The 24,245-nt window shown below is 35.3% G+C and overlaps 1 protein-coding gene across 2 annotated transcripts in view; it reads right to left on the bottom strand.

The window, feature by feature from the left end:
• The window catches only part of CUL3 (cullin 3), a 108,159-nt gene that overhangs the window by 20,573 nt on the left and 63,341 nt on the right, over positions 1 to 24,245 (bottom strand). For both annotated transcript variants that reach the window (XM_055398892.2, XM_055398893.2), the window contains 7 exons: positions 13,579 to 13,739; positions 12,455 to 12,569; positions 10,036 to 10,264; positions 5,817 to 5,962; positions 4,902 to 5,078; positions 3,337 to 3,507; positions 2,624 to 2,731 (listed from right to left, as the gene is read on the bottom strand). In XM_055398892.2, the coding sequence (XP_055254867.2) occupies positions 2,624 to 2,731; positions 3,337 to 3,507; positions 4,902 to 5,078; positions 5,817 to 5,962; positions 10,036 to 10,264; positions 12,455 to 12,569; positions 13,579 to 13,739 (1,107 nt within the window). The remainder of the gene's footprint in view (positions 1 to 2,623; positions 2,732 to 3,336; positions 3,508 to 4,901; positions 5,079 to 5,816; positions 5,963 to 10,035; positions 10,265 to 12,454; positions 12,570 to 13,578; positions 13,740 to 24,245) is intronic.

Below are 24,245 nucleotides of genomic sequence, written 5' to 3'. Positions count from 1 at the left end.
ATATCCCCACATATCTTGCTCCATAATCTTCCAAGTCTTTCTTCAAAATGTCATTTTTTAAAGGAGGCCTTCTCTGACCACTCTTCCTGGCTACAGTGTTCCTCTACATCTCCTATCACCAGCTGAAGTGTTCTGTTATTACTTGTTTACCATCGTGCTCCCAGATTAGAAAGAAAGCTCCATCATGGTAGGGATTCTTGTCTATTTTCTGCTATATACCCAGTGCCTAGAACAAAGCTTGGCACAGAAACAGTGAGTTATTTGTTAAATTAAAAAGAGAAAGAACCTCAAGAACTATTGCTCTAATCATTTGGACCTTTTATTTCTAGCTATTATAGTAATATTTTTAAGCCATTCAGCTTATTTTCAAAGACACTATATGACAGAGACAAGTACACAAAGACAAAGGTACTAGAAAAGTCTGTCTGGATATAATTTGTTGATATAAATGAACAGAAATATGATAGCAAGGTAGTTTTCCTGTCCTTATCCCCATGAAAAAAAGTAAAACACAGGAAATAATGCACAAATACTTAAATTTCCTTCAGCATAATAAATATGACTTGTCTAAATAAAGTATTCTACAAGTATTCAGAATTTTAAGAAAGTACTTGTTATATGACTTCTGAAAGTAAACAGAAGAGTCATTCTATTTCAACAGGTCAGGAACCTTTAAGATAGTAACAGAAACATCTGAGGATTGGTGATGTTTTAAAAGGGCTCCAAGATTTCAGAAAGTTCAAGATTTGATTACTGTCACTTTTCATCAAATCTTTCTGATGAAAATAAAGGCTTAGGAGACTTAAAGTTTAAGATGCTTAGTGTATAAACAATTACAAAATAGCCAGGAACTGCATGCAAATAATAGCTCTACAAAGTGGAAGCTGCAACAAGATCAGCAGATATATAACTCTGAGCATCTCAACAAGTACTCTACTTAACGGGTTAACAAATTATGAAACAAATATTCCACCATAAAGTGCAGGATATCTGAAAAGTCAAAATGAAAGAACAGAAAATGCACAAACTTCATAGAAAGAAAAAACAGAATCTGATGAAATGATCATGTTGAACAATCCCAGTGCAAAAGAATCAGTTCAGTTAGTCGTTCAGTCATGTCAGACTCTGCGACCGCATGAACTGCAGCACACCAGGCCTCCCTGTCCATCACCAACTGCTGGAGTCTACCCAAACCTATGTCCATTGAGTCGGTGATGCCATCCAATCATCTCATCCTCTGTCGTCCCCTTCTCCTCCTGCCCTTAATCTTTCCCAGGATCAGGGTCTTTTCAAATGAGTCAGCTCTTTGCATCAGGTGGCCAAAGTATTGGAGTTTCAGCTTCAACATTAGTCCTTCCAATGAACACTCTGGACTGATCTCCAAAGAATGGTCAACAGTAAATAAAGATGGTAATTTTTCAATCAAAAGGCCTTCAACTATCACAGAAAAGGTACTTGGACACTTTAAAAGAAAACAAAAAACCTTAAGGTGAATGCAAAGTTGAAAAACAGTTTAACAAAAAAGAAAAAATTCTGAACTTCATTATACCCCACTGAAATCTTCTCAAAAACTTCACTGGACTCCAAAGTCTTACTTTAAGTTATAGCTCACTGCCTTCTGGCAATCACAATACAAAGCACACTTACAACACACCAGCATCAGTGTTGCTATACTCAGGTCACCCTTTACCAACCCTGAGGATGTCAGGCCCATTTATCCTGATCTTTCACATGAATAAGAAGACTGAGGTACAAGAAGCTCAGGTAACAGTTATAAGATAGTACCATCCTAGGGTAAAGAAAAAGTATTAAAATTCAGTAAGCTTGCCTAGGGAGCTTCCCCGGAGGACCAGCAGTAAAGAATCCACCTGCCAATGCAGGAGATGCAGGTTCAATCACTGGGTCAGGAAGATCCCCAGGAGAAGGAAATAGCAACCCACCCCAGTACTCTTGTCTGAGAAAATCCCATGGACAGAGGAGCCTGGCTGGCTAGAGTCCAGAGGGTCACAAAGAGTCAGACACAACTGAGCAACTAGCAACAAGAAGTCTGCCTAAGCCTGGTATTCTTTCCATAATCTACAAATGATTATAACAGCAGCTGCTGCTGCTGCTGCTAAGTCACCTCAGTCGTGTCCGACTCTGTGTGACACCATAGACGGAAGCCCACCAGGCTCCCCCGTCCCTAGGATTCTCCAGGCAAGAACACTGGAGTGGGTTGCCATTTTCTTCTCCAATGCAGGAAAGTGAAAAGTAAAAGTGAAGTCGCTCAGTCGTGTCCGACCATTAGCGACCCCACGGACTGCAGCCTACCAGGCTCCTCCATCCATGAGAAACAGAAGAGGAACTCTATTTATTAAATATTCAGTGCATTCCTTCAAGTAGGGAGGATAAACTAAGTTGTTTAAGAATAAGAGACTATATTTTAACATTAGAAAAGTTAGAAAAACAGGTTATGTGGGGGAAATAATTTTTAAAGCTCTCACAGACAATACATATGTTGTCTCTAATGACATATAAATAAATGACACCAGCAATTCAGTTATCTAAATGGATGAAAATGCCTATTACAAAAGACTGTATATAAAAAACATTTACATAAGTAGAAATTAATGAAGAGTCTCACCCCAGTGGCCTGTAGATGTTGCCTGAACTCATCCATAGTTGTGTTTGAGATGCTCATATCCCTAAACATTCCTTCCAGTTTTGATGTGAACTGACATCCACATTCAGTCTGTAGAAGAAATATACAAATACAAATGATGGATTTTGTTATGAGGAAACACACAAACTCTTCCATGTTCCTGCCATCCTTTCTAAATCTTTCTAATAGTTGTTGTATGCCTGTAGGCACCACCTTTAGTGGGATTAATAACCTAAGAATTTTATTTTAAAATGCAAATTTCCAGACTCTCTCTGAGATTTCCATAACCCCAACTGAAGATAGGGCCCAGAACTCTGTGTTTTTAACAAGGAACACCCATATTAGGTGATATGCGTACAGGTGGCCTATGGATCACTCTGTGAAAACAGAAGTGTATGTCATATTCCATTTACTGCGTTCCTTGTACTGATCCTCTCCCAGATCGCCATAAATGTATCTGTCTCACCAAGAGAAATTTCAGTACACTGTGAACATCCCAGAACTTGAACAAATCTCAATACAACTTTCTCTTAAAAAAAAAAAACAAACACCCCAAGTCCCTCAAAATCTAGCTTTGTTCATTTACAGAAACAAATACTTTAAATCAATTATTTCCCAATTACTTGTTTGTTGGTGCTCGATTATGTGATAAACATTAGTTAAGGGCACTCCATTCCATCTTAAATACACCTTACCTTTAACTTAGAAATCATATTTTTTTCAGAGTCATCTGAAACACTTTTATTTGTAAGAAGTCTCCTTGCCAAGTGTTGCTTATAATAACGTTCAAATACATCTTTTTCTTGCATAAACCTAAACAGGACCATTGCCTTATCCAATATTGTTTCTACTTCTTGTTCTGTTAGCTGCAAATCAATTAGAAGACAATTTAACAATTACACAGCTTTAATTCTACAAAAACAGCATCACAGTTCAGTTTTAAAACAACATTTATAACAAACATAAATATCTGGTTGACCAAGGTCAGAAAAAAGATCTAACGTGAGAAAATATGGCCCACTTTCTACAGCTCAGCTGCTACATTCTGAACTAGTGCAACATGAATCAGAAGTTGGAATGGCGATCCACTCCCCAGTGGGCTAACTCTGAAAGGGAGAGGCTGATGGCTGGATTAAAGGATGACTGAGAAGAGCTGAAATGAAATTATAACCACGTAAGAGAATTTTACAGGGCCCTTGCAATGTAAAACATATTGGCCAAAAAACAGTTATTTTTATATGAGCTCATTCAAAATCTAAATTGTTGAAACAGAAGCATAACAATACGTTGTATTTCCCAAAGCAAAAAGGCCTTTTGCCCCTAATCTTTTAGACAAGGGCAAGATGATAATGTGGCAGGTTGTATTCAGTTTATATTAAACACTATGGAAGACTACTTAGATGTGTCTTTTCTATTCAGTGTCCTTGGTAATCTTCCCCTTGTTTCTGTTATTACTACCTACTTGCTGCTTTGCCCTTATGTCTCACAAATCCCAAGATGAAGTCAGCAAGAGCAATTTAATTGGGATTAAATAAGCAATTTAATCCCAATCTGCTTATTTTGATTTTCTGTGCTACAGTGCACTTCCAAGATCCCAGATATATTATAAACACTTGAAACTGAGCTTCCATATACGCTATCAAACTATTTTCTGATACTTAGACTAGACCTTCAAATTCTCAACACGTACTATTGGATAGATAACATACAGAACCAGATAAGAGTAAGCAATATTCTATGTGCAATGCATAGCTGTTTTCTAGTTTCTTGTTATCTCTTATAACATACATAACCCTCACAATCTAAAGTTTATGGCTGTGTGGTTGTTTCTGATGCCAATGACATATTACGTGAAATGTCAGAGTACTTCTGACCGCTTCAAGCACTTAAAACAATCCTTTCAAATATCACGGTGCACATTTCAGCACAGCAAAAGTGAAAAGTCACTTGGTCCTGTTCAACTCTTTGCTACACCATGGATTGTAGCTTGCCAGGTTCCTCTGTCCATGGAATTCTCCATACAAGAACACTGGAGTGGGTTGCCATTCCCTTCTCCAGAGGATCTACCCAACCCAGGGATCGAACCCAGGTATTCCACATTGGAGGCAGATTCTTTACTTTCTGAGCCATCAAGGAAGCCCAAGAATAGCAAAAGACTGTTTAATTTTATATATACAAAATTGTCTAATCTTATATTTTATTTCCTAATGTTAAATCTACAAATAAAACTTAATGTACTTTCAAATGCTTTAACACTTACCCCTTTGACTCCCTTTTTCAGCTTATCATCAATAAATAATGAGAGGTATTCAGGGGACCTGGAGTTGAGGTTGAGAAAATACTCAAAGTCACCCGCAATAGTCTGTTTAAAGAGCCTGTCATTATTGAATGATTCCTGGAGGAAGCGATCAAACCTACTCTTCAGATCCAACAAGCCCTTCCAAATAAAAAAAGAAAAAAGAAACTTAGGATACATGTTAATAATTTTTCTATAAACAATACATGTGTAACTACACATTTATCTTTGACTTCGCTAGTAGTAAATGTGTGCGTTCAGTGTTAAACTTACAGATTCTCTGTTGTTATTTTCAAGCCTATATCTAAGCCTGTATTAAAAACATTAGTGGCGAGAGAAGTATTCTATCTTCCATTTATGTATTACTCTACTGAAGGTGAAACAAAGATCCTTTTCACTGTTTCTCCCTATCTTCCTCTATCTTGACTGAATGGGTGAGCCTGAGAAAATCAGCTTTAAAAATACACACACAGAAAGCTGACTGTTAATACTAAAACATGAAAAATTTGAGAGCATAATATATTCATAGTACTGTTTGAAAGCAAGATATCTTGAAACAAAAAGTCACTAAAACAGTTATTTTTTCTAACATATGCAGGTATATAAACACTAAGGCATACAAAGAAGAAGAAAGAACTTTCATTCTTGACACTATTTAAATAAGGTCTGCATCAGATAAGCCAATACATAAAAAGAAGTGGCTGAGCTTGGCTCCCTGATATAAACATACGTGCTTTCCAAAATTCCTGAAATATTTACGATATTAACCTACCACTGTAACAATTCAGTCAAAATACATACTACATCACTTTATAAAAGTGATCTTTTTAGCACGTCAAAATTACTTTATGATAAAGAGAATCTTCTGTATTTACTTACCTGGATATAGTCTACTGGATTCTTTCCTTCTCCTTCCTCAGAAACAAGGGCTTTACCTTGTTCCCTCAAATAGGAACTCATACACTCACACATCGTTTTCAAACCATTTGGCACACGACTAAATAACTTGTACATGCAAGCAAGGTCTGCAATCAGAACGAACACACAAATTGGCTACATTAAAGATTAAGAAAAATGTAAAAAACTGAGTATCTATTCATGCTTATTTGTGATATTTAAAGAAGCTCCATTATGGTCATTTGCTGACCACATAAAAAAACTACTAAAAAACAAAACAAAACTCCAGCAAAATAGGGGTGGGATGGGGGAAGCTAGTTAATGGTTGTTATTGCAACTTACGAAATACATAATACAGATGAGATACTAAGCATCAATAAACAGTTGTAGCAAGTTTTGGTTTCCATGGAAGAGATGTCCAAATAGCATAAGAAACAAAGTCACAAAAAAGGAAAACTGAACTGGGTTCCTATGTAATTTATCCAATATAATTCTAATTTAGAAACTAGTAATACTACAAAACAACTATCAAAAGAATAACTTTAAATTTGGTATGTCCAATTAAAAAAATAAATGTGGTATAACTGGCAGTTAATGTAACAAAGAGGAACTTTTTAAAAACCAAGAGAAGTCTTATTTTGAAGCATGTCTATCTCAAAAGTTCAATGCCAATAGTGGCAAGAAATAAATTTCATTACACATCATGGTAAAATTCATGTGAAACTTACAGTATAAATTCCTATGTTTTAGTATTTTCCTTGGAGCAATCCCTGATGTTTCTCAGGTGGTGATCTAAGCCAATATCTGTATTTGAAAAATTGGCTTATCTCATTACATTGTTGTTATTTAGAATGAAAACTCTAGACTGCCTTTTACAAAAATAAAAGGTGGACTTAAGATACTGCTTTCCCATATGTCTAATGTATCTGTGAAATAAAAACTTACTGGAAGAGTACAATATCAAAACTTTACAATGATATAAAAAAAGGTTTTATAACTGAGAACTTTTAAAAATGGAGTTAGAACAGCACTTTCTAGATCAGGGGCTGTTTACTGTAAAGCATCAGACAGCAAATGTTTTAAACTGTGGATCATATGGTTTTTGTTCCAACTACTCAACGTTGCCATTATAGCCCGAAAGAAGCCATGCTGCTGCTGCTAAGTCACTTCAGTCATGTCCGACTGTGTGTGACCCTATAGACGGAAGCCCACCAGGCTCCCCCATCCTTGGGATTCTCCAGGCAAGAACACTGGAGTGGGTTGCCATTTCCTTCTCCAATGTCTGAAAGTGAAGTTGCTCAGTCGTGTCCGACCCTTAGCGACCCCACGGACTGCAGCCTACCAGGCTCCTCCATCCATGGGATTTTCTAGGCAAGAGTACTGGAGTGGCTTGCCATTGCCTTCTCCGAAAGAAGCCATGGCTTAGCACATGAACGAATGGTCACGACTGTACTCCAATGAAACTTGATTTATAGACACTGAGATCTAAAAGTTAAGTAATTTTCATGTGTAACAAAATATTACTCTTTTGACTTTTTCCAGTCTAACTGATAGTGGGCCAGATCTGACAGGCTATAATTTGCCCACCTTGTCTGTATTTATAAGAGCAATTTAGATTCTAAAAATACACGGATGCAACTTTTATAAAAAGGGCTATAAAATTTGTTTCAATGACTTTCAAAAGCCGAGTTTTGGGACAAAGTATTCTCATCAACAATATATGTCCAAAATAATCTATACTGAACAAATCTCACAGCTTCTCACATTTGGAATAAATTATAACCAAGTTGCCCATGTTAAAAATAAATATTACAAATGCAACAGAAATTTATGGATATGTACTACAGTAAGTTTTTGTTATCAAATACCTCTAACAAAACAGTTCCCAAATTTGTCTTCTTTGTTCCTATGCTGTTACAGTTTTGTTTGTATGTTGTATATTTAACTATACAAACTAATAAAATTTCATTATATGTAATCCACTGTAAATAAATGGATGGCACAGTGGAGAAAGTGAAAGAAGAAAAATTATGTGGCAAGAAATTAAATATTATTTGTTTATACTTAAACAATAAAATGATACTATCTGAACTTAATTTCATAGTGCTATATGCATTTCATTATCAATCCAATTATTCCTCCACTCATGGTGGGAAAAAACTTTCACTTTCTGATCTATCAGACATTTGGCTTCATAATGGTGAAGCTGCATCTCTGACATATTCTTGACATACTGTTCAAGAGCAGGTCCTAGCATAATTAAGACATTTTGCAATTAGGTTTCTAGTAGAAAGCCAGGAAAACCGAAGCCATGATTTTTAAATTTAATTTAGCATCACAGAAAGCTGCTTACTTGCTGAGAACATTAAGCACTGAATATAAACTATGGTACGTGGCTATTCTGATACTCCATCATTTAGGTGCTTATTATTAAGCAGTTGCCACATGTTAGATATACTTAATGCCTTTAACACAAGTCTCCATGCAGGCTACAGATAGTATAATTCAGGTGTGCTCAATAATCTCTCCATCAAACATTTCCTAGCCTCTTAATCTTCAAGCCCATTTTATCTCCCCACCTTAGACACCCCCACCAAACATGAAAAGAAAGCATTAACTCAGTAACTAAACAATACATTATAAAATTGATTCTCATTCTGTTTAAGTAAGGAAAATTGCTTTTCATAAAGTCCTAATCTGCCAGGGATCACTAAGATTGGGGTCATCAAACTATATAGCCCATGTTAGTACAGTCCACTGCTTGTTACTATACAGTTCACAAAATAAGAATGCTTTTCACATTTTAAATGCTTGAAAAATAAAAATCGAAGTTTTAGAGGAATACAAGTTTATTCATTTATGTCACTGTCTATGCCTACTTTCTCACTATTATAGCAGAGATGGGTAGTTTACTGTATGGTCCACACCCCTAAAATATTCTCTCTCCTTTTAGAAAAAAAAATTGCCAATCCCTGACTTAGACAATGGGCATCCAGGAGTAGTTTATTTTGGAAAATATCCTTAAAAATGATTTTTCTAGAAGTTAGAACATATATAGAAACATAATCATCTGAAAATACAAGGCAAAGATTCCACTAGAGGAAGAATGGAACAACCTTTCTTCCTACCATCTTTCTTTTCCCTTCTCTTACATCTTCCTCTCTTTTAAATTATTAACTTAAAAAATTGTTTCACTCCCTGCCTAGGGAGTCAAGGTAGGGTCAGAGGTCACAGGCCATACGTATTTCTTTTACAAGCACATGGCTAAAATATTGCTAAGACTTCACCCAGCACCAGATTTACTTTTCATACCGGGTGCTGTATGTGCTCGTCTGCTCAGTCGTGCCCGACTCTGTGCAACCCCACAGACTGTCCACCAGGCTCCTCTGTCCATGGGATCTTCCCTGACGCAGGGACTGAACCCACATCTCTACGTCCCCTGCACTGGCAGGCAGATTCTTTATCATTAGCACTATCTAGGAAGCCCTTTTAATACTGTAGCAGTGATTTAGCAAGTCACAGTTTTTATGCAAAGCTTGAGATATTAAGAATGAGGACAACATGACTGTTATTCATAATTTGTCCCAGGGTATTCATCAAAAATTATCACTTTAGGAAAATAAGGTAAATAGTCAAAAAAAGAATAAATGTTAGTTTCTCCAAAATGTTTACTTGTAAGCAATACTCCTTTCTCCTTTTCCAGTCTATAATTTAAGAGTTCCTCTAAACATGTCAACATGGAAGATACATAAATTTTTGCATTTTTGGTACCCTTATCACAACCAACTCCCCAAAGCAATGCATACAAAAATTTAAGACTGGAACTTCAGACTGTGGAGAATGTGGATGGAAAAAAGAATCTAAATGCCTGGGCATATAAAAATAAAGTACAAGAGCAGGTCAGGAGCTCACTGGCCTCATCAACATTATTAGGCTTATCTTCTGGGTTAAGAAAAACACAAAGTGAGGAGACTGAAGATGAGAGAAAAAGGAAGCTATTCGATTCACTACAACATCAAGAAACCTCATTAAGCGTAAAGCTTTACTGTAAAATCCTATCAAAGTAACAACAGTGAAAAAGGAATCAAACATCATGACTTCTTAAAAACTGATATTCATAATCTTCAATAGAAACCGCCCCCCCACCGAGAACCTGGCAGACCTACAAGAATTTAATTGTTTTTCAATTGCTAACACTTACCTTCTGTCTTGCCATTTTTCAACATATGTACTAGCCCAGAATTCTCCATTTCTACTATAGTTTTCATGTGCTTGGAAATGAGTTCCCTCTCAACCACCTTTACAATTGGCTCTTCTGTTGATTTGTCAAGGCAGTGCATCACTCGTTCTATTTCTTCATTAATTCTAGCTTCTACTTTCTTTATATATACTGAAGCACTGTTTTCTGCTAGAAATTTCTGGCTTTCCATCTGCAAACAAAAAGCATGATTTTTTTCTTTTTTAAACAAAGCAGCAAAATGTGCTTCTGCTTTCTACTGGGTTTCTACAGTGTTTCTCATAAACCAAACTAAATATCCCAAGCACTATTAACATTTTATATACTGTGTATATATACTCCTATCATCAGCATGGTATCCTTTAAAGCATTACATACAACTAAATTAATACATTATCCTTAAGCAGCATTTTTCAAACTTTGCCAGTGTATTCCGAATAGCAGAAAAAGTAAGCACTTGCCAGTAAAAGTTGAAACTATAGAATGAAGCATCTGAGCCCAAGTGACAGTGGAAAGTAAGCAAAGGACAGTAAAAACTCAAAACTATAGAATGAAGCATCTGACTCCGAGTGAGAGTGAAAAATCCTTCTTTGTTTTATTGTAAAATTATGCCTAAAAAGATTCATCCTATTTATCACACAGTTTTGCTGGCATACTGGTAGTTAATAGTCCTCCTGCCACCCTACTCCCACTCTCAAAGGAATATATACAAAGTTTGAGAAAGAGAACTTTTCAATAACTATCAATCTTGTCTGCTAACACTAGTCTTACAGAGAAATCTCAGTAAGTTTTAAATGCTGACCCTACTGACTTTAACCTCATAGTAAAATTAATAAATATATCTAAGAATTACATATTAGACATGTTAATATAAACGATATATAAATTTAATAGTATTTTCCATTCTCTTAATAAAAAGCAGTTTGAAATAATTAAACTTTTTAAGAATACACATTATCACACCAAACAAAAATAATGGTGAGACAACCACTTCACTATTACATTAATACATATATCACTGTAACATATTTTGGAAACCTGACAATTTTCTACTTTATTTCTACACTCCAATGAAAGAAATTAAAACAAATGCAAATTTAAAAACACTGTCAAAAATATCCAGAACTAGCTGCTGCGTTATCAGAAAATAAAGACCGTTTCCTACGTCATAAAATTATTTCATAAAGCTTCAGGCTTACCAGTACAGGCCGTAAAAATCTTCCTGATAGGTTACAAACTGATTTTTAAAAACCGTTGCGGGGGTGGTGGTAGGGTGATGTGGGCGGCAGTGTGCAAATATGTTCTTTTGGTTCTTTATTGGTAAGTGACAGCAAAATTTCAGGAGTCCCACATTTATATACATCCAATGGCTCTTAAAAATGACCTACTGTAGAGTATCTGTAACTTTCTGCTTGTTTCTTTTTAAAAAGCTTATTACTGAGATTGAACAGTAAAGCTTTTACTGCCTCTACTTCAGCAGTACAGCTCCTCCTATAAACTGCTCAGATGGTTGAGGCTTTCAGGAAGAATGCCCAATTACTGTGACTCTATAAAGACTGTCTTGTCTGTCACGGTACTCAGTCACTGCTATTTCATTACAAATCAGTACTGGTTTATCCTCACTTTCGGCCATTCAGTTGGTTTGGGGTTGTATAAACAGCTGCAAATTTGTATCTTATAATTTCCTCATCGATAGCTTTTAAAACATATATATGCACTATGGGATCATACCTATTATCTAATCTATTTTTACTAGTAAATTACCAAAAACCTGAATAATGAGACTTCATTGGTGATGTACTGCCTGTGAATTTATGGCAAATTACAGTAACATATAAATACTATAAAACTAAGTTTATATGTTTATTTCTTAAGTTTATATGTTTTATAAACATATAAACATAAAATTTGTTAAAGATTTTTTTTTTGGATGGGGACCATTTATAAAGGTTTAATTAAATTCGTTACAACACTATTTTTTGGCAGAGCGGCACATGGGATATCAGCTGCCTGACCAGTGACTGAACCCACACCCCTGCACTGAAGGCGAAGTTCTGACCACTGGACCATTAGGGAAATTCATATGCATTTAATTTTAAAAAATCATAAAATAGCAAAATCCTATAAAGCAATTATCCTTCAATTAAAAAATAAATAAAGTTTTAAAAAATCATGTGTCTAAGTCCAACCTCTTCAATTTATTTTCAATAAGCTCCTTCACTGGAATGTGAGCATGTAGGGGTGCTGTGCTGAAGGGTATAAAATTTGCACTCTTTTCCCCAATGGGGCTCAGGACAAAAAGGTCACAGTGTTTAAATTAGTAACTATATTTGGTAAACTTAAAAACATCTTAAAAGTGTATATTTATATCTTCACTGATTACCTGAAAAAACTCTGCAGACATTTCCAAAAAAGGAGCCTCAAAATCTTCTTCATAGACTGTTCGTCCTTCAAGACCTAATATCATTAACATCTGGCAAGCATTTCTTATGGCGCCTCTGTCAAAAGAAGTGAAACCACTTGATAGTAAAAACACATTAAAGATTCAAGTGAAACATGCAACAGAAGTAGCTAGACTTTCAGAACAACTTTAACCAAAGTGCTCAATCTCCCATAAGCAACCAATTTATAACATAAGGATTTAGAGCTATTTTAATTGGAAAGCATACTGTATAGCTATTTATCTCTAGTTGTTCTCATGCTGTTGTAACTTATAATATGACTTAATAAAAGGGGTACAATAGTTCTCAGTTATTTTAGACTATGTTCAACATTTTTTTCTTCACATACATTAAAAATAAATGCTAACCAAAAACCCCTTCAAGAAAAGACAGACAAACATGTTATCAAATAGATAAAAGAAAAAGAACAAAATGTCAGCATTAAAAAATACACGAAAAATCAAAAAGAAGATTAATGATTGATTTGCTTCTTAAAGATATATTAAACAAAAGCTTAAGATGGTTTCTTCTAAAAATAAATGTGTGCTTTCAGTTCAGTTCAGTTCAGTCGCTCAGTTGTGTCCGACTCTCCGCGACCCCATGAATCACAGCACGCCAGGCCTCCCTGTCCATCACCAACTCCTGGAGTTCACTCAAACTCATGTCCACAGAGTTGGTGATGCCATCCAGCCATCTCATTCTCTGTCGTCCCCTTCTCCTCCCGCCCCCAACCTTTCCTAGCATCAGAGTCTTTTCCAGTGAGTCAACTCGTCTCATGAGGTGGCCAAAGTATTGCAGTTTCAGCTTTAGCATCAGTCCTTCCAATGAACACCCAGGATCGATCTCCCTTAGAATGGACTGGTTGGATCTCCTTGCAGTCCAAGGGACTCTCAAGAGTCTTCTCCAACACCACAGTTCAAAAGCATAGCTAACTTTGCTAACTGTGATGTAAGGTTTTTGAGTATTTTCATAACGTGCTAGACAAACTTAAAATTAAGACAGTGAATCAATTCTCAAGATATAACCACTGAAAACCGAAACCCAAAGAGTAGAAAGACTGTCATACCGGTCTACGACCTCTCCTTTCCGCTCCCTGGCAATCATATCCAATAGCGTTTGCCGGAGATGATCCCTAATACACCCATAGCGTACAACTTGATCTCGGAAAATAATTAATCCCAAATTGTAGACATTCTCCACATTATTTTGTTGTACATATACACGGTCCTGCAGTTAAAAGAAAATCATAATATAAACATTAGTACAACTCTTGCAAACATAAAAATAATTATTTTGCGTTACAAAAACAAAGGAAATAAAATTTCAAAAGTGGTCAATTTTTCAGATGAGAAACACTTCAGGCAGCATGGAATTTTCTAGTACCTCCCAAGTTATATAAAAGTTATAAGTATTTACTATTTACAATGGCTACTGAAACAATGGCGATAGGTGAAGATCACCCATTTACCGTAAGCAAAAGGGAGGAAAAAAAGCACTCCGCCCAGGGAGAGAGACAAGTCAGCATATAGGAGAGAGGAAAAAGGTAGACAGCAGGCAGGCAGGTCTTCCCTCTTCCCCAAAGCCATACCCTGCATGAACATGGTTCTTATTCTCCTAAATACTGTACCTGAAGGTGACATTCTTTAAATAAAATCGAGAGCTAAATGAAATAGAGACACATGTGACTTAAGTTGGCTGCTTATGGGTAAATGTTCAAAGTTCCTAAATGCTTATAATAGAGCAGCGTTCAGTATTACATAATTAAAACACCCCTGGCTAATGCCATTTCAGATTATTTACTAGTAGTCGGTCATCTTACTTTCAAGTTCTTACCAGCATGGTTACCAGTGTTTCACTTAATATAGCACAGATAATCCAAAATTACTGGTCATAAAAGTCTCGCTTTGTGAAATACTTAGAAACCTGTATTTACACCAAGATACACTGAAACAAAACTACTCCTTTTCATTTACAAAAGAATTAGTAACAGAATTCCATTCTGTTCTTAACCAGGATCTCTCTGGGCTTTGGTGGGTCCGCAAACTTCTGAAAACTTTAAAAATTATTTTGTGTTTGTTCATATCAATACGTAAGTATTTTGGAAAGAGTCCACAGCTTTCATCAGATTCTTAAAAGGAATTTGTAATCCCCAAACAAGATCCACTAAACTGTATCTCTGAACTTTCAAAGGAACACTGTACTAAAAGCAATACCAAATAAAGTACAAGGTAAACATGAACAGAAGTTCTATCATATAGGCATTAAATGGTACTCATCTTTTTTCCCCCGATGGCAGGATATGACATTTCTATTTGTTTTTATGTAAAAATACAAATACACAAAATGCAAACATAATTAGTTGTACATAAAATATACATGTACTCATGACCTTTCTAACCAACTTTTATCTGATTTTTCATGAGTAGTATAGCCTCTTTTCACACACACTATTCCTCCAACTTCCATTCATCTCAAACAATGGTCCATTCCTAATGGCTACAAGGAAAGCTGCTCTTTTGTTAATCTTTGGTGCTCACTTTCTACATTTTATACCACATTTTTCAAACTGTGGTAGCAACTTCAGTTAAGTTCAAAAATTTCACCAGTGACTTCAATAAATTCCTGAATTTCACACTTCTTTCCTCAAGATCTTAAATTCTAAGTTTCACTCTGTGCACATCCCTCTTTTTTTAACGGACTCACTTGTACTGAAGCTTACTCATGATCTTCAGGTCCAACTCTCCCCCACCCTCCAGTATCATCCTGATTCTGGCTTACTTTTCAGCATAAAACAAAACGTATTCAATGAAAACTGACAAAAACCTAGTAATTCATAAAGCAATGAGAACTATTTTTACTATAAAAATAGTCACTCCAATTAAAGCATAAATTATTTATAATTTTTTTTCAATTTTGAACATAAATTTGTATGGTACAGAATCTGTACCAAATACAGAATCACTCTTACCCAATGCCACCAAAACCAGTAACTGATTAAAGTGGTAAAACAGGAAAACCATTACATACATACACACACACCCCCCCCCCCACTTGCACCTTAAACATTTTATTTTAAATCATGTGCATGTTCACTAAGATACTTTTTATTTGAACACGCGTCCTGTGATTAGAGGTCAATGCTGTCTTTCTCAAATATACTCATTCAGTATAAATTATCTAGCATTTCCACTTTCAGTTTTATTAAGATGGATCATGACCAGAGACAACCATGAAGCAATCTAACTGTAAAAGGCCTTCTAAATTTTTAGTTTCCACCCTAGACCTTTAAATTACCAAATAACCCAATATTTAATGATTTGCCTTTGTAAAGTCTTCCCAAAACATTCAATCTAGTCTGCCAAATAACAAACTGTATTGTTTTACACACTATTCTATTGATTGACACAATATAAAATTATGTAGAAACAGAAGTACAATTAGCATAAGCAAGTTTGAAAACAAATACAACTGGCTCTCAGTAAGGAAAGCTCGACTGAAAAGAAAAAACAGAGAAGATCACTGAAAAGTAGTGGGATAGCACTGAGAGAACGTTTATCAATCAGGCTTTTCACAGCTAAAGCAGAAAGTACTGCCAATTCTGGCAGGTACTGTTAAGCTTCAATGTATTAACATACCTACGTGACCATCAGCACATCTTGTAGGAGATACATAACATACATATACATAAAACATATTAATATTAGCAAATTTAACATATGCCTTCTAAAATACCTCTTTCTTAAGAAACCAAATGTTTCTAATTTAGGCTAAGAGAAATGTCAAAGAACTAGATCAGATTTTATTAGTTTTGGTGAAAGGCAATTACCTTTAAGAATTACAGAACAAAAGACGCAGCAGTGTAAATTAAAAGTGTTAAAGTGAAAAAGTTTAACATTCCCCTTTTTGGCTTTATTGTAGTTAATTATATGCCGTAAAAAATCCACTCATCGTGAGAGTATGGTTCAATAATTCACAGTACATTTCTATACTGTGTAATCACTGCAATAATCCAGTTATAGAATATATTTCCATCACTCAAAAAATCCCTCCAGCCCTTCTGGCATCAATCGTCACTATCAGCACCTCTGCTTTTTCTATAATCTCTTTTCCTGAAAATTTCATAGAAGTGGAATCATATAATACGTAATCTTTTGAGTCTGATTTTTTACTAAGCATAAGATTGCTAAGGTTCATTAATGTAACACATATTAGTATTTCATTCCTGTTCAGTGCTGAATAGTATTCCACTGCACGGATATGCCACGTTTAGTTTACCCATTTATCAGCTAATGGATATGTGGGGCTGTTTCAGCTTACCAGTTGTTCCCAGTCTACTACAGGTAGCGTTGCTATGCACACTTGGGTACAATCTTCTTGTAGGATGTATGCCTTCATTTTGTTTTTTGGGGGGGATAGATTTCTATGAGCAGAATGTACTGGCCACATGGAAATAGCCAAATTGCTTTCTAAAGTGGACATGCCAGTTACAGAATTCTTCTAAGATGTCTGGCCCTACCATTAACTGCTGGTGTGATTCTGAGTAAGTCATTTATCCACTCTGGTCCTGGGTAACAAAAAGGGCTGGTAAAAACACTCTCTAAAACTCTGATTTCCTTTGAAGCGTAACTCTCTGATCAAGACTTAGTATACACTAGGGATTAAGACATGTATCACTATTACTCCTTTCCTTTCTGTTATTAGTCTCCTCTGGCCTGGGTTTTCCCCTTCTCAATCCTAAACACAGTGATGCTATCATTCTATAACCATATGGCCTATAGAACCTGATATCTTGAGTCTTCTGGCAAAAAGACAGAAAGGGAGCCTGGTGCAGCTGATGAGCTCTTCAAGTATATTGCATACAGAGATGAACAATGCTTCAGAGTAAAAGAAGCCAGGTATAATGGGAACACATGGCTGGGGTATTCAAGGAAATCACACAAAATTTACAATCCATGGAAAATGACTGAGGACAAGGGAAATACTGATGCTAAACCCTGTCTTCCAATGTGAGACTGTCAAGGTGTATATAATGATCATAATAAAATGACATAATATTAAGAAAACCTGTTAACCCTGAAATTTGACTATGGAAACCAGAGAACTAATAAATAGAGAAGGAAAACCTGCAACCTTGAGTGCGGCTACTTAAAATCAGTAATAGCAAATAGTCATTTATATTGTTTGGTACATGTGATTGATATCCATCAAGCAAAACAAAAGCTACACATGCACACATCCAGGTGTTTACATGTGTATGAACAATAATGTGGGCACACATTCACAATAAACTTGTGATCTGCACATGAAAAATACTAAAGTATTTGCGAATGAACGTGCTAAATCTTTTTACTCTTTATTAAGCACTAGCAAAAGGACTTCAGCCTGTGGGTACACAAGAGCATTTCATAACAGATTCTACTAGGAATCTTTGTTAAAAAATAAATGGCTAACTTTATGTTAATACAGTATCTATTTAGCTGTAATCATTTAAATCACTGCAGGACTTTTATTCTGTGTATGTGTCCATGTGATATTTAATTTGACCAAAATGTAACTTGTATTAGTTCAACTTCAATCAGTTATCTACTAGAGAGACAAGCAGAGGTAGAAAGTTGGTGGTTGCTTCTATTTGACTTTTTAAAGCCAAAATACAGGCATTGTGAATTTGAAAATGTTCTGAAAAATCCACGTTTCATCACTACAGAGATAAAACTACATTTAAAATTTCTATGGTTCCCTCTTGGGAACTGCTATTCCTGAGCTAAGTAAACCTTTTCCCCTTAACTTATGGCTTCACCGAGACACCTAATTCACCTGGATACCTAATACCTAACTAATATATGAAAGGTCAAACTCAGAACGCAAAAGTATTCTCAGATGGTCCAAGACACACTATGCAAAAAAAAAAAAAAAAAAATTTAGGAAAATCAGGAAAGCTAAATCTATGCAAAGTCAAGGAATGACTGTGTAAGTGGGCTAAACAGTTTCATGCATCAGGGATAAATAAAAATAAAACAGTAACAAATATTTGGTAATGAAGTTCAAAAAGTAACTCATACTACTTAATTTACCCACAAGAAATGGTTTGGGAAATATTTTTAATCAAAAGACATCATGTCACGAAAAAGCCAAGGGAAGAACAAATTATAAGCTCTTTCAGTTATGATTCATATCTAGTCTCAATGAACAATGTTTTCTTGTAAGATTAAATGGGTACTCAGGGAGCAAATTCCAACCTTTGGGTAATATTCAACTCTGAAAACGTAGTACTACAAATATATATACAACATTCCTTTGCCTCAATTAAAAAATTTAGGGCAGATCTTCACCATTTTTTTGCTTCAAATTCCAGTAGTTCAGTACTTTTGATAACAACAGTAAGGAACCAGGGGCAGTTATGGTTTAGTATTCATTTGTCTACACTTCCCTGCTTGATCCCACTTATGACCAATGGCAGCTCTTTAGGCAAAGACCACTTTTTGAATTTAAGTGAATAGCTCTTAAAGTTGGTTTATCAAATACATTAAGATGGTTAATAAAACTTAATTCTTCTTTCACTTTCTCACTTTCACTCACTCTTTTTTCTTAATCTCAAGGCAAGATGACCTATAACTACTTTCATTTATTTTTTTTAACAAGAGAATAGAAAAATAGGAATGTAAATCAGGTTAAAACATCTTTATAAATACCATTTATCCTACTCATAAACTAGAGATAAATCCTGAAAAATTAAACTCATTTAAAAGAAAACACACACACAAAAATACAGCTATAACAAGTAGCTACTGTAGGTTTGAACCTACTTTGCCAAATTTAGTCATCAGGCAATCTTTTACCAACAAGTAATAAATTTAAGTGTTTTCAAAAACAGGGTTCACTTTCTAGCCACAAGTTAAGATGGCTTAACACAATGAAGATAGAAATAGAAAATTTAAAAACAAAACAAAAACCCAGAAAAGCAACAGAAAAGATTCTACAGCAGAATTTACAGTAGGGGTAAAAAAAGTCTAATCAGAGCAATGTTTGAAGAAGTGTCCCAATATTTTTACAGAATGCTAGTGTCTGACTACATTGCTGAAAAGGCATCCATAAGATATGAAATCGTAAACTGCCCAGATTAACACTTCTGAATTTAACAGAAATGTTACCGGTTAATTATGGATAAAGTGAATGAAAAAGCACAGAAAATAGTGTCCAAAAACCTGGCTTGAAAACTTAGCTGCGTAACTAAAGTTCAAAGTCATAGTTTCCACCAATATAAAATGGGCCCCAATGTCCCTCTTAGGAATATGAAGGCCGTTTAAGGCTGTGGAGCTCCAAGAAATTCTATTATTTAAAAAAGTCTTTTTACTGAATTTGTTACAATATTACTTCTGTCTTATGTTTTGGTTTTTTGGCCATGAGGCATGTGGGATCTTAGTCCCCTGAGGAGGGATGGAACCCACACGTCCTACATTGGAAAATGAAGTCTTAACTACTGGAACGACCAGGGAAGTCCCCAAGAAATTCTACTTTTAAAATAATTTCTGTTCATCTCAAGAACTGTATCTTAGGATATGTGACAAAACAAACCCCTAGTCATGTTTCTCTAAAGCTATATAAATTGCACCAAATCACAAAATAAATGCACTGTTTCCTATTCCAAAATTTCACCAATGTAATGGTAGGGAATAAAGCAACAACACTAAAATACTGTCCCTATTAGAACCATGAGAATTTTAATAATGAGATTATAAGATTTTTAGAAAAGTAGACCTGTATCAGAGAAGCAATATAATTCAGTGTTTATAAGCACGGATTTATGAGCCAGACAGGCTGTCTCGATCCTATCTCTACCATTTACTAGGTGTGACCTTAACATTTGTGTCTGTTTCTTCAATATAAAATAACACCTATCTCAAAAAGCTATTATCAGGTACTTTCTCTTTTCGTCTTGAAAGAATACCCTTTATAAAACAAACTCCTTTGACAATAACTATAAAAGTTAGCTACAATAATATCACCTCACAGCCATCAAGATAGCTACTATTAAAAAGAAATAATAATTCAAAGAGACACATGTACCCCAATGTTTACTGTAGCACTATTTACAACAGCCAGGACATGGAAGCAACCTAGATGTCTATCGACAGATGAATGGATAAAGATGTGGTACATATATATAATAAAATTTATTCAGCCATAAACTGGATTGAAATCGAGTCATCTGAAGTGATGTGGAAGAACCTAGTGGCTGTCATACAGAGTAAAGAAGTCAGAAAAATAAATACTGTATATTAACACACATATATAGAATCTAGAAAAACGATACTGATGAACCTATTCGCATGTAGAGAAGGAACTTGTAGACATAGCAGGTAAAGGAGAGGGTGGGATAATGAGAGTGTAGCACTGTACATTACCATGTGTAAAACAGATAGCTAGCAAGAAGCTGCTGTATAGCACAGAGTTCAGCCCAGGAGGAAATATACCATGTGTACATACAGCTGATACTGCAACTTTAAAATAAAAGGGAAAGAAAGGAAAAAGAACAAGCATATAGTGAGAAGATGGAGAAATTGGAATTCTTGAATATTGTTGCTGGGAATGTAAAATTGTTCAGCTGCTATGGAAAATAAGAAGGTAATCCAGCAATTCTACTGTCTGGGTTTATACTTAAAAGCAGGGTCTTAAAAGAAATATTCTTACACTCCTATCCATAGCAGTGTTATTCAAAATAGCCAAAGGGTGGGGAAAAAATCCAAGAGACCACTGACTTGCAAATGGATAAGCGACTGTAGCATATCCGTATGAGTATTACTTACTCAGCCTTAAAAAGAAAGACAATTTTTTAAAACTGACGTAACACATTTCATGCGTAAGACATTATGACTTCTGTATACACTACAACATGCTCACCACCAAAAGTTTAGTTTCACCATCTTGCCTCCTACCCCAACTCCCTTTTCCCTGTTAACCACTAATCTGTTAAGGAAAGAAACTCAGACTCAGATTACAAAATGGATGAAACTTAAGCTGCAAAAGGACAAATATTCTATGATTCCACTTTTATGAGGTAGCTAGAGTGGGCTAATTCATACAGTCAGAAAGTACAGAGGTGGAGACCAGGGCACTGAGGAATAGGGTGGGGGGGGATGGGGAGTTACCGTTTAATGGGTATCAGATTTTAGTTTTGCACGATGAAATTCTAGACATGAATGGAGGCAATGATAGCTGTGTAACAGTATGAATGTACTTAACATCACTGAATTTTAACTGTACAGTTTAAAATTTTTTATGTTATATGTATTTTAAAATAAAACAAACAAATACTATTTAAAAGCATCAAAGAGCACCAAAAGCCACCTGGATTTGTGGGACCAGGATTCTGGAAAAAAGGCAAGTATATTTAGAGGAGTCCTATGTTTGCCTTCACTTATTCCCTTGGGTCATCTGTTATCACAATATTGGAGGCCAAGCAGAAAGTCATAGGTGGAATGGCTATCAAGTAGCTAAGGCTTCTGAGGCAAAAGTCTAAAGAAAAGAACCAAAGCTGTGCAGGCAAACTTCATTGAGATGTTTACTGACACATCATCTAAGCATGGATGAGACACCAAAACGCCAAACAGAAAGCAACACAGGGAGACTAAAGAGCTGAACAGAGACTGCTGGAAGACTTGCAGTGGGGACAAGTCAGTATTATCTCAAGGCACAGCAATGTGGAGATCAAACCGGTAAACTCAGGCTTTTGACTGAGACCCCAGAAGGGTTTTTTTCTGTGAATAAAATATGGTCTGAAGAAAACAAAAAGGCAAACTAAAAATAGATAAACCTTAACAAAACCTAAAAGCCAGTTTCATCTAGATTATGGTGATCTGCCCATACTGTGCCTGTCTGCCAGAAGAAAACTGCATTTCCTAAGAAGGAAGGTTATCATCACTCAGGGCCTCCACAAATTTTCATATACAATGTTGGAAAAGTTACCAGGTCTGTCCCCAGCACAAAACAAACACCCCAGGATACAATATCTAAAACCTAAGAGGAAAAAGCCTCAGGAAGTCAAAGTATTCTACACTCAAACTATCCAGAAGTGTTTAAGAACAAACCAACGACGAACAAATATAAATAAACTGTAAGTCAAGGGTCTGTGTTGTAATCTCTAAATCTCTAAAACAATAATAATAAAAGCATATATAAATAATAGCTAATGGGGGAAGGGGGTATAGTAATAAAACATACTTGACTCACCTAAAAGAAGGAAAGAAAACTGAAAGAAAAAAAAAATCAATAAAGAACAGATGAGACAAACAGAAAAAAGAAAACCACAGTAGGATGGCAAACATAAACCCAAATGTGTCAGTAATCACATTAAATGTACAAGAACTACAAAGATCATCAGATGGGGTTAAAAAGCATGTTACTGTTTGGTACTTAGAAGTGACACACCTTAAATATAAGCAGAGAAAAAGGTGAAAAGCAAAGAGTGGGATGAACTTTGCTATGAAAACATTAATTATAAGAAAGCTCATATTAACACTAGACAAAGTAGTCTTTAAGCAGGAAGTATTACTAAAGATAAAGAAGGATATAATCTTAAATTTATATTCACTGTGTAACAAAACTTCAAAATATATAATCTAAAAGGAGAAATAAGACCCAAATCAAATCTGAAGATTTTACATTTCTTGGTAGTTGATAGAACAAGCAGACAAATTAGTAAAGATGTGTAAGATCTGAACCTGATTAGTAAATCTGACCAGCTGATACATATACAACACTTACTCCAACAACCGCAGACTGAAAAACTGAAATCAACTGCAATTTAAAACTCTTCTTCAGAGACACCAGTAGGAGAAAAGACATATCCAGAATGAAAGACAATATCTCACAATACATTTATTGTTGAAGTATTTTTATCCAGAACATACAAAGAACTCTCACAAATTTTTTAAAAAATCAGAAAACCCACATTTAAAAAAAAACGGGCAAATGTGTAGTTTTATTTGTTATACGTAAGTGTTCATCATTCAGTCGTCTCCGACTCTTTGTGACCCTATGGACTGTAACCTGCCAGGCTCCTCTGTCCATGGGATTCTCCAGGCAAGGATACTGGAGTGGATTGCCATTTCCTTCTCCCTGTTATAAAGCGTTTTTAAAAAAATTAAAAGGGGACTTTCGAATTAGTGATTAGAATAACTGCTGTAACTGCTACATACAGTATCTAATATTTTTGCTGAGTTTCTAACTATTCTAATAATAACAGTTTTAAATAACTTCTGATGACAATTAGGTATCTAAACCCTTAGAAAATCACTTTAATGAGAATTTTACTATCAGATTCAAAATTTTAAAATGAGAAAAGAAACAATGCTAAAATTTCTAATATGCTTTCATAGCTTACACTTGGATCATTGATAAAAATCAGTTTTCTTAAATTATAGGCTTGGGAAAACAGGATTATCTACCCAAATGCGATGTCCACATCATAAAACTGCCCAATGACAGAAGAAATTGGAAAAAGAAACCCAGTTGTTTAGAATAGTGTTTGACACACAATACACATTCACTGCATACCTGCTGAATGAATGAATTTATCCACATAAGCAACAAAGGTGAATGAATGTTAGCTCAACTCTGTGTAAATAAATTATCATAAACATGTAAGTGTGTGTGTGTGGAGAAGTCTCCTTTATTGACAAAAGTTTCATCTTCCTTTCCTACACCAAGATATCTGTGCTCTATGACTGCACTTCC

Source organism: Moschus berezovskii, chromosome 2 (assembly GCF_049115385.1).
Source record: "Moschus berezovskii isolate FMDL1 chromosome 2, NW_MosBer_1.0, whole genome shotgun sequence".
In the NCBI taxonomy this organism is placed as follows: Eukaryota; Metazoa; Chordata; class Mammalia; order Artiodactyla; family Moschidae; genus Moschus; species Moschus berezovskii.
This window is presented reverse-complemented; position numbering and strand designations above follow the sequence as displayed.